The sequence below is a fragment of the Enhydra lutris genome, unplaced genomic scaffold, assembly GCF_002288905.1.
Source record: "Enhydra lutris kenyoni isolate GAN:26980312 unplaced genomic scaffold, ASM228890v2 scaffoldscaffold4, whole genome shotgun sequence".
Classification (NCBI taxonomy): domain Eukaryota; kingdom Metazoa; phylum Chordata; class Mammalia; order Carnivora; family Mustelidae; genus Enhydra; species Enhydra lutris.
Window position 1 is genome coordinate 49,667,498 of NW_019154088.1, and position 16,591 is coordinate 49,684,088.

The following is a 16,591-nucleotide window of genomic DNA, read 5'->3' on the forward strand; positions in this document are numbered from 1 at the left end:
TGTCCTCAGGTAAATTAAATCATGATACATTATTGCAGTAAACTCAAGTGCAATACTTCGTAAGACATATAATTCCTCCTTTAGTTTTCCCGTTTTTATATCTTGTAAATGGGCAAAGCCAGATCAAATTTAATTCAAATTAATTCCAGCACTGAATAAGCAAACTGACGCAAAGGTACTAACTAGGTAAGTATAAAACCACTGTTTAACAATATTGAAATACTACTAGAATTATATTAAAACTGTCTTGAATGTCCTATCCCAAATCTAAAAATATATATATATGGTAGGCTAAGGTAATAAAGGATTTTAAAATGCACTTTCTACCAGTATCTATACGGAAAGAAGTAGATGCTGAATACCTCAAGATGCCAAGGGAACAGGCAACATTGGGAAGTTGTCACAACATGCTTAAAGACGACCAGCTACGTAAAATTGTCTGCTGATCTGTTTCTTCAGAACTGAACTAACACAACTGTCCTTTTCTGTCTTCTACTTTGGTTAGAAAGTTATGTTTTATTTGTACTCTTAAAATACCTTTCGATGGGAAAAAAACACCATTCAATGTTTTAATAATTGCTTATTTAGTAACTTCACAAAAGTTTAACGGGAACAAATGAAATTTTTAATACTTTCGCTCTTTTGAAAGGCTGGTACATAGCCAAAGAAATTCCTTCTTTTTATCATACAAAATGATTTTGAACTCAATCAGAAGCATAAACCTAGTTATGTTACTTTGGGTTTGTTTGTAAGTTCTCTTGTTGTGACCAAATTCTTTAAAAATGTATAGTACAGAAGTTAACCTTAGTATTTACATGACAACGTAACATGCACTTAACTGAGTATATTTTGAGGACAACTTCAGTTGCTAAATTTCTTTTCAGAATGCCAACTATTTATTTTCCTAATAATGTTGGGTATCTACCTAGAACTATCTGAAAAGATATCTCTGTGAATCCTTGGGGTTCAAAGTAAATAAGGTACATTTTTTCTAAGGCCTCCCTAGGTAGTTTTCCTATTTGACCAGATAAGCAAAGGTTACTTTAAAAAAAAAAAAAAAAAAATTCCAGGTAAAATATCTTGGTTCTTTCAGCTACATTTGTGGATTCTTCCAAATTTCAGATTTGTATATTTCTTCTTATCCCTAACTAGGGTACCTGAATTCTTACATTTGTCTCCTTATACACATCTCCCATAATACATCACCAAAGACAAAGAAAGATAAGCTTCTGGCCCAATATTTGCTTAAAAATTCCAAAGCACTAGGAGCACTTTAAGTTTGGTCTCGAAAGAAGGAGTTGATGAAATCAAAGGGCTACCGATTCCCTGCTCATCTTGCACTGAAGCACATGATGACAATTTCAGACCTTCTTTTTCGGTTAATTAGAATGGTGAATTTCATTGCTTAAGTGTGTAATTCTACAGTGATTAGCAGTACTTGTTTTTATTGTTTCATTTGGGTGGTCATTAATTTTGAGACTCTTACCACTCATTATAGCTGGTTGTAGTTTTATGAAAGATGTAATTTATAGTTAAAGTGGCTTTTTTATGCATAGCTGCCTTTTTTATTGTTTAACAGTGTTTCTCAGCTATACAGTCAGTTTCAAACTGGTCATAAAAGTATAGCTGTGGCCAATGAATGTATTTATTTGTTGTTTCACTAAATGGTAACAAAACACTACTGTTAAAAATAAAAGTGTTTGTGCTTTTATTTGGTGCTCTGGTTTGCTTAAAACGTTTCCATTGACAACCCTAAGTTTCTAGCATACCCAGGGAAGAACCCTAGTGCTACCAAAGAAAAGACAAAAATATCAGGAATTACAAATGACAGTTTGTTGTTAGTGAGCTTATATTTACATCTGGACATTATGTCCCTTAATGTTATACAGATTTTATGTGAATTTGCACCTTAGTTTAAAATATCAGTATGATTTCGATAGTACATTTATTCCAACATTAAGCTAAGAAAAAATCTTTATAATGAAATGTCTTAGAACACCGCCCTCCTTCTCCTTCAATTTTAAACAGGAATAAATTTAGCTAGGCCATAATGTTGGGCAGTTATTCTTTGATTATTCAAGAAATTCTTCAGTGATGTTGTTGCCTTTTCCCCTCAAAGAATAGTTCTTACCATTTTTTCCATAATAGACTCGCTTCATAACTTGCCAAAACCACACCAAATTTTGAGCTTTACTGACCTTCCCCCAATGTCACAAATCCTTGGGAATCTATTGACTCTCGTCGTAAAGAATATTCGGAGTGAAGGTCTGACCTCTAGTACAATAAAATTGTCATCTGAAAAGCAATTTATCCAACAAACATTTATTAAGGGTTCATATGCCAAAAAATATGCTATGGAGATGCAAAAGTGGGTAAAGTTCCTTTTCCTGCCCTTAAGGAGCTCACATTCTAGTAAAGGAGGCTTAAAAGAAAATACAGTACAATAAATGATACAATAGAGGTAGGTTGTAATTACAGTGGTGACATTAGAGAGGCAATTAGAAGATACTCCTTGAGTGGAGCAAGGGCAAATCGCACAGAGGCGGGCGTTATGGTGGTCTGCAACGAGAAATGGGCATTTTCCAGGTAGGGAAGGATGGCTAGAGCACATGATGCAAAGAGAACAGCATGCACCAAGGTGACCCGGCACATTTGAAGAACTATGTGTTTTATCAAAGCATAGTGGCTGGGGACAGGACTGGGAGACGTGTCAGAGGACCTTGTTTGAGTGCTTCTAGAAAGCCTACTGTGACAGTATTGTGGGGTGTATGGGAGGAGATAGTCTGGGAACAGGGAAGCAGGCCAGTGTGGTGCTCTAGATAAGACCAAAGAAAAGGGAAAGACAGTAATGCATCAGACATGTGGAGATCAACTCCACAGTGCTAACACACTGACCAGATACGGAAAGATGCAGAGGAATGAGCCTGGAGAATTTAGATGATGATGGCTCTGAAATTAACAAGAGTAAGGATCACAGGCATAAGAATAGATTTGGGGGGAAAATGGTTGTTTTAAGACCCACAGATATCTGTGGGACAACAGTAAAGACATGTTATAAACAGACGATTGAGAAGTCTGGACTAATGGTAAGAACTTGGACATCATTGAGTCGTAACTACCCAAGAGTGAGAAGTAAGTGGTGGTGAAAGTCTGAGGAATAACATTTAAGGCATAAATGAAAAAAGCCTAAAAAAAGGACACATCCAGAAGCCCAGGAGTGAAATATAAGGAACCTGAGGGAGGGATATAGGGGCATATCTTTAAAGAAGGGGTTGCCCAACAGTATCAAATGCAGGAAAAAAAAAAAAAGTCAAATAAGAAATGGCTTCTGAACTGAATTATGAATTTAGAACTGAAATTTTTTACTTCAAAAGAAGAAATGGTTAGGGACTACAGAGTCAAAAGCAAGATTTTTGGTTAAGGAGCAAGTGGGAGGTGACAAAGTGATGACAGAAATATTCTTTCAAAAAGACGGACTTAAAAAAGGGTGAGGGCATGACGTGAGAGTCAGAAGAGCATACAGAAAAAATTGCCATTTAAACCCTTCCACACAGGTTCAGAGTAGTACAAATGTCCTTTAAACTTTTACACACGGTGCTCACGGCATAGTCTGAGTCTCCAAGAATATTGACTTAATAAGTAGGTTAATGTCATTCTTTTCCTGCCTTATTCAATTGGGGGCGGGAGAGAGAAAAATATGACACATATTGTTAAACTCAGCTCTGTGGTTTTTCATTTAAGATGTACCAAATACATATTCATACAGTCATTCAACAAATATTTATTGGATACCCACCATGTGCTTACTATGTACTTGGCAATATACCAGGCTTCAGGGACACAGAAAAGAAGTACACAGCAGTATAAAATGGTATTTCTAAACCATCATATAAATAAACCCTGCTTTATTAATAATGTGACATCTTAACATGGTATAACTTCCTAGTATAAAGAGGGCACACATCATTTTGAGGTACAGTTTCTTTTATAATTTCTTTCACAATTACCATGTGATCAAAATTCTTAAACCCCTTCAAATATTTTTATCATTAAAGAACTGCCACTAATGAAAATCTCCCAAAATTCATTTTTAGGGATAAAAAGGAAATGAACCTCAGGTACAAAGAACAAAAATTATATGCCCTATGACTATAGAGATCAAGCGTCAAAAGGACAACAAACTCAAAAAGAACTTTATTTACACTGGCACTCAAAATGATTCCTTATTCTAAGGCTTACAGTATTATAGTTCCACTTTTTTTTTCCTCAGAAAAAATCATTTAAAAAAATTATCCAGTATTACACACTGAAGTATTTAAGGTTCAAAGGGCATGATGCCTGGAACTGACTTCCAAATGACTTGGGAAAAAGTAGTATACATGTGTATAGACAGAGAGCATGAAAGATAAAGCACGAGTGAACAATTAGTTAATCTGGGTAAAGAGTTCTTTTGTATTACCTTGGAAACTTTTCTGTAAATTTGAAATTATATAAAAATAAAGTTTCTCCCAAATTTTATTCAGCATTAGGTAAAGTATTATGAGAATAAATATATAAATCTATTCAACTTTTCACAATGTGTAGAAATCCCCTACGTCTTTGAGTTGTCATTGTATCTTTCTACACACTAAAAAAAAGCCAATCTAAATAGCAATATAATTCTCATACTTTTTTACTTCATAATTCATATCAATGTACTTCTGGGTTGCCAGATAAAACACAGGGCTCACAGTTAAATTTGAATTTTAAACAAGAAATAATTTTTGGCATAAGTATGTCTTAAACATTGCATGCAACATACTTATATAAAAAAATTATTGTTTATCTGAAATTCGAATTTAACTGGGCATTCCGTATTTTTATTTACTAAATCTGGTAACCGTAAATGTACTGAAAGCTCTTAAGTTGTTAATTATGGATGATTCATGAGCCTCCTTAGCATTTTCCTATTAAACGCTCATAACACACTGACCCCAGTTTTATTTATATTACATCTTCTCACACAAAATTGAGAGACTTACAACATTTACTTAATTTTAACATATATGAATTTGAAAATCCTGATTTTATTCAATATTAAACTTTAAAATTTGTACCACATCATCAAAGTGTTACTTTTACTCACAATACTATTATACATAAACTTAACCCAATTAAAAAAAAAAATTGTTTACTCAAAACAATATAATTATCCTTTTACAAAAGCAGCTTTATATAAAATGTTTGGCTTAAGAATGTCATTACTCTTATGCCTTTGAATGAAATTCCACTCTTTGGCCTTCATAGTCTAGAAACAGGCAGGTTTCAACTTGTTTTCTGTTTTCTTTAATGAATATTTTGTAACAAATTCCTGAAGTTTTCTAATTCTTTCACACTTGTGGAAATTCTGTAACCAAAAAAAAAATGTCACTCAGAAGGTATTTTAGATACTTTTTCTCTGTTATTCAACACTGCATTTTTAGAGCACAGAAAAATTTTCAAGTAATTTATTTCAATAAATTTAAAGATGCATAAACCATTTAGTCAATTTTGATGTACCTGAGTTCTTAATCTGACATGGTAAAACCAAGATAATATTGCCTTGAAGTTAGTTATTTTTAAGTATTCAAAACTTAGTATTAAAAGTTTTAAAATACACAATTAGAAAGTATATAAATATTAAAATACTTGGGCAATTTTTATTCTTTTTTTCTTTTTTTTAGTAGGTTCCACACCCAGTGTGGATGGAGCCCAACATGGGGCTTGAGCTCATGAACCTAGGATCAGGATCTGAGCTGAAATCAAGAGTCAGATGCTTAACCAACTGAGCCACCCAGGTGCCCCAAAATACTTAGGTATTTAAGGTATTCCTAAGTATATTCACACGTGTAGTATTTAAAGTGCATAAATATAAATTACATAAGCATTAAAATATGTATTTTAAATATGCATAAATTGGAGTGCATGGGTGGCTCAGTCAGTTAAGCATCTCACTCTTGATTTCAGCTCAGGTCCTGATGTCAGGGACATGAGACCGAGCCCTGCATAGGGTTCCCGCTCAGCATGGAGTCTTCTTGAGATTCTGTCTCTCTCTTCCTCTGCCTCTCCCCCCTGCACACACATGGTCTCTCACTCTAAAATATACAAATAAATAAAATCTTTAAATATGTGTAAGTATACAAATATTGAAAACTAATCAATGTTCCACAGTTAGTAAATATACAAAGAATCAAAGCTTTTGGACTATAAAAAGTGAAAACAGGGGACACCTGGGTGGCTCAGTGGGTTAAAGCCTCTGCCTTCAGCTCAGGACATGATCCCAGGGGCCTGGGATCGAGCCCCACATCAGGCTCTCTGCTCGGCGGGGAGCCTGCTTCCTCCTCTCTCTCTCTGCCTGCCCCTCTGCCTACTTGTGATATATGTCTGCCAAATAAATAAATAAAATCTTAAACAACAACAACAAAAAGAACAGTAAATGTGTAACCAAACTGTTTTCACTACTTACTATAAAAAGTTTGTTCACTATTTTAAGTGTATTTTAGTTCTGCTTTCCGCCATGAAAAAAGTAGCTGAATTCTCAGTGAACCATATCTATTAAGTTTTTGTGTACTAGAGAATAATTCTGAAGGTCAATTGTTTCAAACCCAAAATAGTAAATCATAATTTTTTTAAAGTGAAGAAATGTAGTCCTTAGAAAATATCAGTTGGTATAAATCTCTGCATTCTTTACGTATGATGGGCCAAAAAGAAAGGCATCTATACCTACATTTCGTAATGTTAAGTTCCTTATTTCAAGCTTATCTTCCAATCGTTTTCATGAAAATTATTTTTAAAGCATTATTAACCTTTTTACATGATGATGAATTTGCAGATCAATTTTATACATATGCATATATTAAACAACATGATTTCTCCAGGACCTTCAAAAAATATTTGGGCTGCACAAAAACTACTTTTTAATAATTACAAAAAAATGTACAAATTCAGTAAGATGAATATTGAGGTCCAATCAGTAATTAATCATAATTATAAAAATCAATAGAGGAAAGGAAAGAATATCACCTGATGATTGTGTGTGTGTATATACTTAAGGTATTTCATAAGATTACAGAATTCGGTAGTGAAATAATTTCACTAAAAAGGATATTACTTATCCAGTTTTAGACTTACTTGGCTAACAGAAACAATTTCACTACTTTCAAACTCACCTTCCAAATGCATTAAATAATGATACTATTTCTTGTCGGGTTAGATGGAATTCATAGCTGGGCCCACTTTCTGGCATATTTGCTATCAGCTTCTCAGAAAACAAAATCTTCAGAGCAGTACCCAAACCCTGAATCTATAAGAGAAATAGTAAAGAAAGAAAAGTCAGAAACTTCTTTGCGCAGAGAATAAATGAAAAATAAGACTGAACCAGATTTGCTTACCTGAAGCTTTCCCCATAGTCGACATTTAAAACAACCAACACAATCCATGATTCTTGAAATATTTCTAAAATGCAGTCGAAAGTCCTCCTAAAAACAATTTAACGAGATTTTTATTAAGATGTAGCATCTAGTCAAACACTAGGTATTTGCTGAGTGCCTTCTATGTGCCTAGCACTATGCCAGGGGTCCCCGCGTGCACCAAAGAAAACGAAAAGAATTAAAATCCACGTTCACTGAGCACCTCCTGCATGCCAGAATCTACATATGCAACTTCAACTTCACTGCAAATCCAAAAGTAGATTTATCATAATCTATACCTAATGAATTAAAAACACAAGGCTCAGAGAGTTTAGGCTGCCCAAATTCCCACATGCAGTAAACAGCAAACTTAGACACCAGGCCTGCCTGACTCAGAAACTAAACTATCTGTAAATACACACCATCTGAGCTGAAGTGTTCTGGTTTTCTCTGATTGTTTTTGTTGCCGCTGTTGTTGTTTTATGTGATTATTAATTACATGTGAATATCAGAGGAAGGGGGGCAGGGGTAGAGTGGCATCATTTACCAAAAAAGGAAAAAAAGAAAAAAGAGAGAGAAGGAGAGAGAGGGTGCAAGAAAGGGAGGGAGGAATTTGAAAATATGGCCTCCTATTATGTCCTGCTTTAATCCCAGTATTAATTAGGTAAAACAATCAGATATTTTACTATTATTAATACTATTTTATTATATCTTTTATTTTAAAATATAATTAATGTTATCATACATAAATATACAGAATATAGTGAACATCCATGCACATTTTACCAATCTTGAGAAAGAAACCATTACAAGTACCACAAAGCCCTCTATGTACCCCTCGAAAGTCCTATACCCTACCCTCTATAATTATTCTGAATTTGGTGTTTATCGTTCCTTTTTTTTATACTTTTAATACATATGTATATATCTATGTACACTAAGGTACTATGTTGTTTGTAATTGGACAAAATGAATCCAATTCATCCAAAAGTAGTATATGTCCTTAAGGGATAAGTAAAAAAGAAGGGACAACAAGGACACACCCTTCTTTTACACCAATGGAAATTAACTGATCCACCAAGTGACTCCCTCTGTCCTTGACTTGCATTGGAATCTCAGACTTACAGTATTTTAAGCATACATTCATTCACTTGAGAGAGAGCACACTAGAAGGAACAGAGTGGGGGGGGAACTTAAGCAGACTGTGCTGAGAGTGGAGCCCCAAGCAGGGCTCCAACCCATGACCCTGAGATCATGACCTGAGCCAAAACCAACAGTCAAAAGTCCGACTTCTGAATGAATCACCCAGGTGCCCCCTGACATATATTTCTGATTGAAAATCCACTGTATCAATCAGCCTACAATTTGAGGACCATGTAGTGTTTCTCTCTCTCTCTCTTTTTTTAGTAATAAACCACATACCAGGCTCAACCAGAACAGAACAGGACCAAAGATCTAAAAATAGGAATAAATCAGCAAAGATTGGTACCCACTATTCAAAGTAGACCTCAATTCATTTTGGGGACAGTTCTTCCCCAGATGCTTTATTCAGCTTAAGACTCTGAAACAGCTGTATTATATAAAAGATTTTTAATGGATCCCAGATCTTGCATCTTTATTCATACAAATATTGTATTAATTTAATACAATGCTCATATTATTAATATTAATTATTACCACATGTTAACAATGTTCTACATCTTGTGTTTCTGTGCTTTTGGACTGAGTTCAGTAGGAGGTCATTTGAATTTTTTTTCAAAGATTTTTTAATTTTTATTTATTTATTTGACAGAGAGAGATCATAAGTACGCAGAGAGGCAGGCAGAGAGAAAGGGGGGGAAGCAGGCTCCCTGCTGAGCAGAGAGCCTGATACAGGGCTCGATCCTAGGGTGCTGGGACCATGACCTGAGCTGAAGGCAGAGGCTTAACCCACTGAGCCATCCAAGCGCCCCAGTAATTTGAACTTTAAACCAACTTTTAAAAAACATTTACCCAGTGATACTACTGTAAGTAAATTTTGGTAATTTAAGGCTTCCTTTAAACTTGTGTTTTGACCTTAAAAAAAAAAAAAATCACACTTTTAACAATAATAACAGCATAGTAAAATTACTCTAAAGTCAATGTTCCCATCCTATGAGGTGCTGACCTCTGGAGGACTTAATAGTTATTATACAGACCTGAACAATTCATATGTAGATAAGGACTACATGCAGACAGAATAAATAAGTCACAGGTATGCACTATAAATTTCCAAATGAATATAAATATTATGATCAATAAAACACAACTTTTATTTAAAAAGTGTTACTAAGGGGTGCCTGGGTGGCTCAGTCAGGTAAGCATCTGCCTTCAGCTGAGGTCATGATCCCAGGGTCCTGGGATCAAGTCTCACAACAGGCTCCCTGTTCACACCGGGGCCTACTTCCCCCATCTCTCTGCCTGCTGCTTCCCCAGCTTGTGAGCACTCTCTCTCTCTCTAATAAATAAAATCTTTTTTAAAAAGGTTTCTAAATGTATAGTGGCCTTTTGGCAATTACATTTTCACAATCAATAGATACTAAAAATACTGCTACCATGGGGAGAGGCTTTGAAAGTTTTTGACTTTACAGACTCTCATACTTGTAAAGGTTGGAAGCTTCTGTTCTACAAGACCATGCTTGTTTTTGTAGACATTGTCTAAATTCGGTATGTGGTTATCTTTGTTAATTCAAACACTTGAACACGGCACCTCTTGAGTAAATCTCTGTCCGGCGCACACAAAGAGTAAGCATGGCTGCTTATGATCGCCAAAATAACACTGCAAGATTAAAACCAAGTACAAATGCATAAGTTAACTTAATATGCAGAACCCAATTAATAAGCTGGAAGTTTACCAGGTCAGAACAGGAGAAAACATCTGTGACCTCCCCAGATATCAATGTCCAACAATCTAAATATATCCCAAAGTTATTTCAGATTAGAAAAATTTAAGATCCTTAAAATAACCAGAACCTAACTCACTTATACATTGTCCTTGTTTAGGATACAGCTTTTAGGTCAACACTTAAAAGTACCATCAGTGGGTAGAACAATCGGACATGCTATGGTTATGTGCTGTAATTTACGTCCAGTGAAACCAACTAACCAGAAAACAATTCTCACCCAATTCTTAAATGTTTCAGAAGCCTTCAAATGAGATCCTACTCTATCTTGAACACTGGACTATTCTTTCATACCGTCTCCTATTTTTTTTAATTTTATTTATTTATTTGACAGAGATCACTCTTGATTTCACTCAGAGGCTTTAACCCACTGAGCCACCCAGGCGCCCCATACCATCTTCAATTTATAACCATCCATGGATAGAGTATAATGCAGACAGGATAAGATTTTTAGGGGCACCTGGGTGACTCAGTGGGTTAAAGCCTCTGCCTTTGGCTCAGGTCGTGATCCCAGGGTCTTGGGATCAAGCCCTGCATCGGGCTCTCTGCTCAGAGCCTGCTTCCCTTCCTCTCTCTCTGCCTGCCTCCCTGCCTAATTGTGATCTCTGTCAAATAAATAAATAAAATCTTTTTTTAAAAAAGATGATATTTTTAAATGAACTTATAATATACCTGAAACTAATATAACAATCTATGCTAATTATAAAAAAATAAAACTCGGGGCACCTGGCTGGCTCAGTCAGAAGAGCATGTGACTCTTGATCTCAGGGTAATGAGTTTGAGCCCCACCTTGGGTGCAGTGATTACTTAAAATAAATAAAAATAAAATTTAAAAATATTTAAAAATAAATAAATAAATAAAACTCATGTTACTGTTTAAATCCATGATGTTCACCATAAAACTACTTTTTCTTAGGAAAGTAAATCTCTGATATTAACAAGTTTTACTTCTTTATTATAAAAGAATTCAGAAAAATTATCTGTTAAACTCCATAGAACATCAAATCTGAGTGTTTCTGAGTTTTGATAAAATTAAAACATCATGAGCAATATTTCTAATCGGCACAATATAAAAAGAGTTGATGCCAAAACACTTTCCAATAAACCAGCAAGTGGACTAAAAATAAGGAAGAAAGTGAAACTAGTAGACAAAAAAAGTCTTATTACAGTATCTTCCCCCTCACTTCCAAGTTCCTGGAAGCTGCCTGGCAGGTTATATAAGCATGAAGTATGTATTTCTAGCAAGAATGCTTTCTGTAGGAGGTAGATGGGAGATCAAAAATAACTATTATTTAACAGCAAAAGAATCAGTGCAAGAAGTATTGTTTGCAAACTGCATAAAATCAGGTTCTTTCCTTACAGAAGGAAACAAAGAATACAAAACAGAGGCATATTGTCATACTCAAGAAATCAGTTCAAGCCCAGTGCTCCTGAGAGCGACCTGCCTTTACTTACCTTAGCTTTGTAACAGAGAATGGTAATACAATTTTACTTGAGTCTCCAAACAGAGTAGAAATCCACTGAGGTTAGGAGCTGTCCCTTCCTTTAATGACAGGAATCATATTTTGCACATAGTGAGTGTTTAATAAGTCTTCCTAGCAATATTTTATATTTGTAGGATTTTGATGCCAATATACACCAAGATGGTCTTGTATGAGCTTATACCTCTAGGTAAGAGATTAATCTCTCTATTTTGTAGGGCATCATGTCTTCTCTTCTTCTGGCCTCCCTAAATACCTTTCATTCCGGATAAATAAGATGAGTAACAAACCCTGGGCTCTTGTCCCCCTAAATGGCTTTACTCTATCCAAAGCCATTTTCAGAATTCTCCTCAGCAAAAGACAAATACTGCCATTCAGGCTCTGGATCCCTTTCCTTTAATTTATAACTTCTATTTGTGATGAGACCCTTGATATGAAAGCCATCTGTAAAGTATGCAGTGACACACTTTGTTACTTTGAACACAACACAAACTAGATCTTAAGTTGGCCTGCCTTAGGACTTCCTTTTTTACAGGAAAAGAATGATTATGACTCTGGCTTTTCTTATCATTTCCTAATACAGAATAAGATTTATTGTTAACTATAAAAACATGGGGCTTATATTCATATCTGCATACGAGTTTGAATCTAAAACTTAAGTTAAAATATGAAATAATTGGGGTACCTGGCTGGCTCAGTGGGTTAAAGCCTCTGCCTTCAGCTCAGGTCATGATCCCAGGGTCCTGGGATCGAGCCCCACATCGGGCTCTCTGCTCCATGGGGAGCCTGCTTCCTCCTCTCTCTCTCTCTGCCTGCCTTTCTGCCTACTTGTGATCTCTGTCTGTCAAATAAATAAATACAATCTTTAAAAAAAAAAAATTCCAAAAAAAGACAATGTGAAATAATTACCTTCAGTTTGTTTGCTTCTTTTTTATCCCCAGCAAAAAAGGAATTCTCATCAAAATGCAAAGGAAATGACCTACAGGTTAAAACAGAGAAGATTCATTTTCAGGTATTGTAAAATATTAAAAATACCTCTAAGATAACATTTTTGCTTGTTGGTGATGAATACTATAATAAAAAAGAGTAGAAAATCGAGTAAAATCAACACTCTGTTGCCCCAAAACAAAGTCTTAAACAACCACATAAAATAGTAGTGCGTTCAACCACATATGAAAAGAATGCAGGTGGGCACCTGGGTGGCTCAGTCAGTTAAGTATCTGCCTTTGGCTCAGGTCATGATCCCAAGTTTCTGGGATCGAGTCCTGCATCGGCTCCTAATTCAGCAGAAAGCCTTCTTCTCCCTCTCCCTATGCCCCTCCCCCTGCTTGCTCTCTCACATGCTCTCTCTCTCTCAAATAAATAAACAAACAAAATATTTTTTAAAAAGAAAGAAAGAAAGAAAAGAAAAGAATGCAGGTTATCAAATACTACAAAATGATTCTCAAAACTAAAAATTTGTGCCACTTAGTACCTAAGTCAAAACAAAAACAAAACTCAATTCTAAAAGACCTATAGGCAAAATTAGCTTTTAATTATTTTTTTTAATAATTTTCCTTTCTTGGGATGCCTGTGTGGCTCAGCTGGTTAAGCATCTGACTTCAACCGAGGCCATGATTTCACGGTCAGGGGATCAAGTCCCACGTAGGGCTTTGTGTTCAGCCGGGAGTCTGCTTCTCCCTCTCCCTCTGCCCCTTCCTCCTGCTCATGCTCTCTCTCTCTCTCTCATATAAATAAATAAAATCTTTAAAAAATTTTTTTCCTTTCTCTAAACTGAATATTTAAGACCTGAACTTTGATACCACTTGTCACTCTTCTATTAATAAGTTGTACAAATCAAAATATGTAATTTACTTGACTTCATGAAGTATTTCCAGAAGTAGCATTTTGTTTTCTGCATCGTGGACTTTATTTCCAGTGAAGAGCTGAAAATCTGGGCGCTCAAAGAATGGTACCACTTTAGATAAAGCCCTTAATTCTATTAAGTAGAGAAAATACAAGTTCTTAAGCCTTCTTGGACCCTCTCCTTCAGTCAAAATTCCATCAAATCGCTGCTGAAATTCTGTAACGTTATGTCCCCATTTCTTTTCCAACCAAGTTTCTGAGAAGAAAGAAGAATTAAATATTAAAATCTGAATTTTAAAATTAAGTTTCAGTTTACTTACATTGAGTTATTTATATCTAGAGAAGTTAGTTTCATTATATACTTGAAAATACAGAACAATGAAAGCTGCTTTTCATAATATAGATTTTTATGGTTCTACATTAATATTTTATCTTCTAGAACCCATCCTTAGAAGGAAAATAAATTCACTGTTTTACTGAGAAGTATGATCTCACAGAAATCAAATTTCTGAATATAAACATATTTATAAAACCAAAATACACAATTTAAAAATGACTGCCTGACATTATTGATAAGTCTGAAGTCCTTTAAAATTCCAGAAGAAATAGGTTACTAATGAAACTCAACCATGGCCTTGTTTTGCAAAAGCATTTTTAAAGCATAAAGAACAGCAGAAAATATTTTTTAACCCGTTAAACTCCAGGCCTTAAGTTGGCACACAAATAGAACGGTTTTAATACAATTAAAGTATCTACTGAATAACATACCGTGCCATTAGGAGCTTTTTTAACTCTCACAAACAAAACAAAAGAATATTTCCAAAGCGATGTGCACAATTTTGAGCTGCTTCTTAAAAAAGGTAAACAGGGGTGCCTGGGTGGCTCAGTGGGTTAAAGCCTCTGCCTTTGGCTCAGATCATGATCCCAGGGTCCCAGGATCGAGCCCCACGTCAGGCTCTCTGCTCAGCAGGAAGCCTGCTTCCTCCTCTCTCTCTCTGCCTGCCTCTCAGCCTACTTGTGATCTCTGTCTGTCAAATAAATAAAATCTTAAAAAAAAAAAAAAGAAGGTAAACAGAGGTGAGATCATACTGAATATGTCTTTAAAATATCTATAGTTCCTACATTCCTGATTACTACCATTGAAGAATGATTTGTTACTGCCTAATATTCAATCATGTCAATTTTGTCTTGCTAAGGTAAATACCAAAACATTTTAAGAATATCGGAAAATAGGGGCGCCTGGGTGGCTCAGTAGGTTAAAGCCTCTGCCTTCGGCTCAGGTCATGATCCCAGGGTCCTGGGATTGAGCCCCGCATCCAGCTCTCTGCTCAGCAGGGAGCCTGCTTCCCTTCCTCTCTCTCTGCCTACCTCTCTGCCTACTGTGATCTTTGTCTGTCAAATAAATAAATAAAATCTTTAAAAATAAAAAAAAAAGAATATCGGAAAATAAGTATGGTAAAATAAATAAACGTGAATGTCACATACCTTGTAGAAGATATCGTGCACTCAAATGCACATTAATACTTGCATGCAGGCCAGATATAAGTCTGTAGAATGCTCTTTTTTCTACGCAGAGGCCTAAAAATAGTAATTTGGTAACAGAAATCTTATATCTGGAACTCATACCATTTTAAAACTAATTTCATATGTCTTTAAAGATGAAAAAAATGTTTAACATTTAAATTTGTTTAAAAGTTTCCAATTACCTTCTAGCCAACTGTAAAAAGTGTTCTCTGAAATTAAAAGAAAAAGAAGTCACAAAGTTGTAAAAATGCCAAAGTGTACGTTTTTCAATATGTAACAGCAATTTGTGCCAAATGGTGATTTAAAAATGAATGAAAGTTCCAAATTTTATTTGCTATTTATCCAAAGGAAGAAGTTCTTGGTGTGGATTCAATTTAGTACCATTCTCTTGGTCCGTCTCTAGAAGGCTTCAGCATTGCCTTAGGTAGCCCTAAATCTCGTAATTTTCCAGATAAAATGTTTCATAGGATGTCAGAACACACAATTTAAATAATAAATCAATGCAAGGAAAACTACTTAGCCTTGAAAACAGGTGATGCTATGAAAATTAAGAACTCATTGTACGCTTTTCTAAATTTTTAAAAAATTATTTATTATTTATTTATTCATTTGACAGAGAGAAAGAGAGAGAAAGCGCGCACAAGCAGGGGGAGTGGGGAAGTAGCAGGCAGAGGGAGAGGGAGAGGCAGGCTCCCCGTCAAGCAGAGAGCCTGACATGGGGCTCAATCCCAAGACCTTGAGATCACAACCTGAGCCAAAGTCAACTGCTTAACCGACTGAGCCAGTCAGATGCCCCAAAAGGATAATATTCTCCATAAAAAAATCATAAACTGAATAAAAATGCTCAAGTGCTCAGTTAAGGTGGGCAAATAATAGAGAATTCACAAAGGAAAAGTAAGAATATAAAATTACTCCCCCTCACTAGTAATAAAAAATAAATAAAAAATGCACATTACAACCATAGAGATAGCACTTTTAACAGTAAAGATTAAAATATGACAATACTTAATGCTGACAAGGGTCAGGTAAAATGAGCGGCACACTGATTGGAAAGGTTACAAATTCGCACATTCTCTCAGTGACAAAATGCAGTCAGGAGCCTAAAAGGTCCATAACCTTTGATCCAGTAAACCCATTTCTAGAAATCTAGACTGTTCCAGATAAAATTCACGTGCTGAAGATCTAAGCCCCCAGAGGATGGTATTTGGAGGTGATTAGGTTTAGATGAGGTCAGGAGGGTAGGGTCCCCATGATGGGATTAGTGTCTTCACAGATCTCTGAAAGGACCAGAGCTCCTTCTCCGCCAGTGAGGACGCGGTGAAAGGCTGGCTATGTGCAAGCCAGAAAGAGAGGCCTTAGGAAGAATCAAATCCGCTGGCTGGTGCTTTGATTT

The 16,591-nt window shown here is 35.5% G+C and overlaps 1 protein-coding gene across 2 annotated transcripts in view; it reads right to left on the reverse strand.

Moving 5' to 3' along the window:
- Positions 1 to 2,306: 2,306 nt before the first annotated feature.
- Positions 2,307 to 16,591, reverse strand: part of LOC111160241 (endoplasmic reticulum oxidoreductase 1 alpha) — a 45,484-nt gene continuing 31,199 nt past the window's right edge. Inside the window, exons 10-16 of one of the 2 annotated variants that reach the window (XM_022523164.1) lie at positions 15,381 to 15,407; positions 15,160 to 15,252; positions 13,684 to 13,930; positions 12,739 to 12,808; positions 7,410 to 7,496; positions 7,188 to 7,321; positions 2,307 to 5,386 (exon numbers count right to left, since the gene is read on the reverse strand). In XM_022523164.1, the coding sequence (XP_022378872.1) occupies positions 5,326 to 5,386; positions 7,188 to 7,321; positions 7,410 to 7,496; positions 12,739 to 12,808; positions 13,684 to 13,930; positions 15,160 to 15,252; positions 15,381 to 15,407 (719 nt within the window). In that variant the 3' untranslated portion in view covers positions 2,307 to 5,325. Of the gene's footprint in view, positions 5,387 to 7,187; positions 7,322 to 7,409; positions 7,497 to 11,341; positions 11,892 to 12,738; positions 12,809 to 13,683; positions 13,931 to 15,159; positions 15,253 to 15,380; positions 15,408 to 16,591 lie in introns of those variants that run through there. The other variant, XM_022523172.1, reaches the window with a different exon arrangement.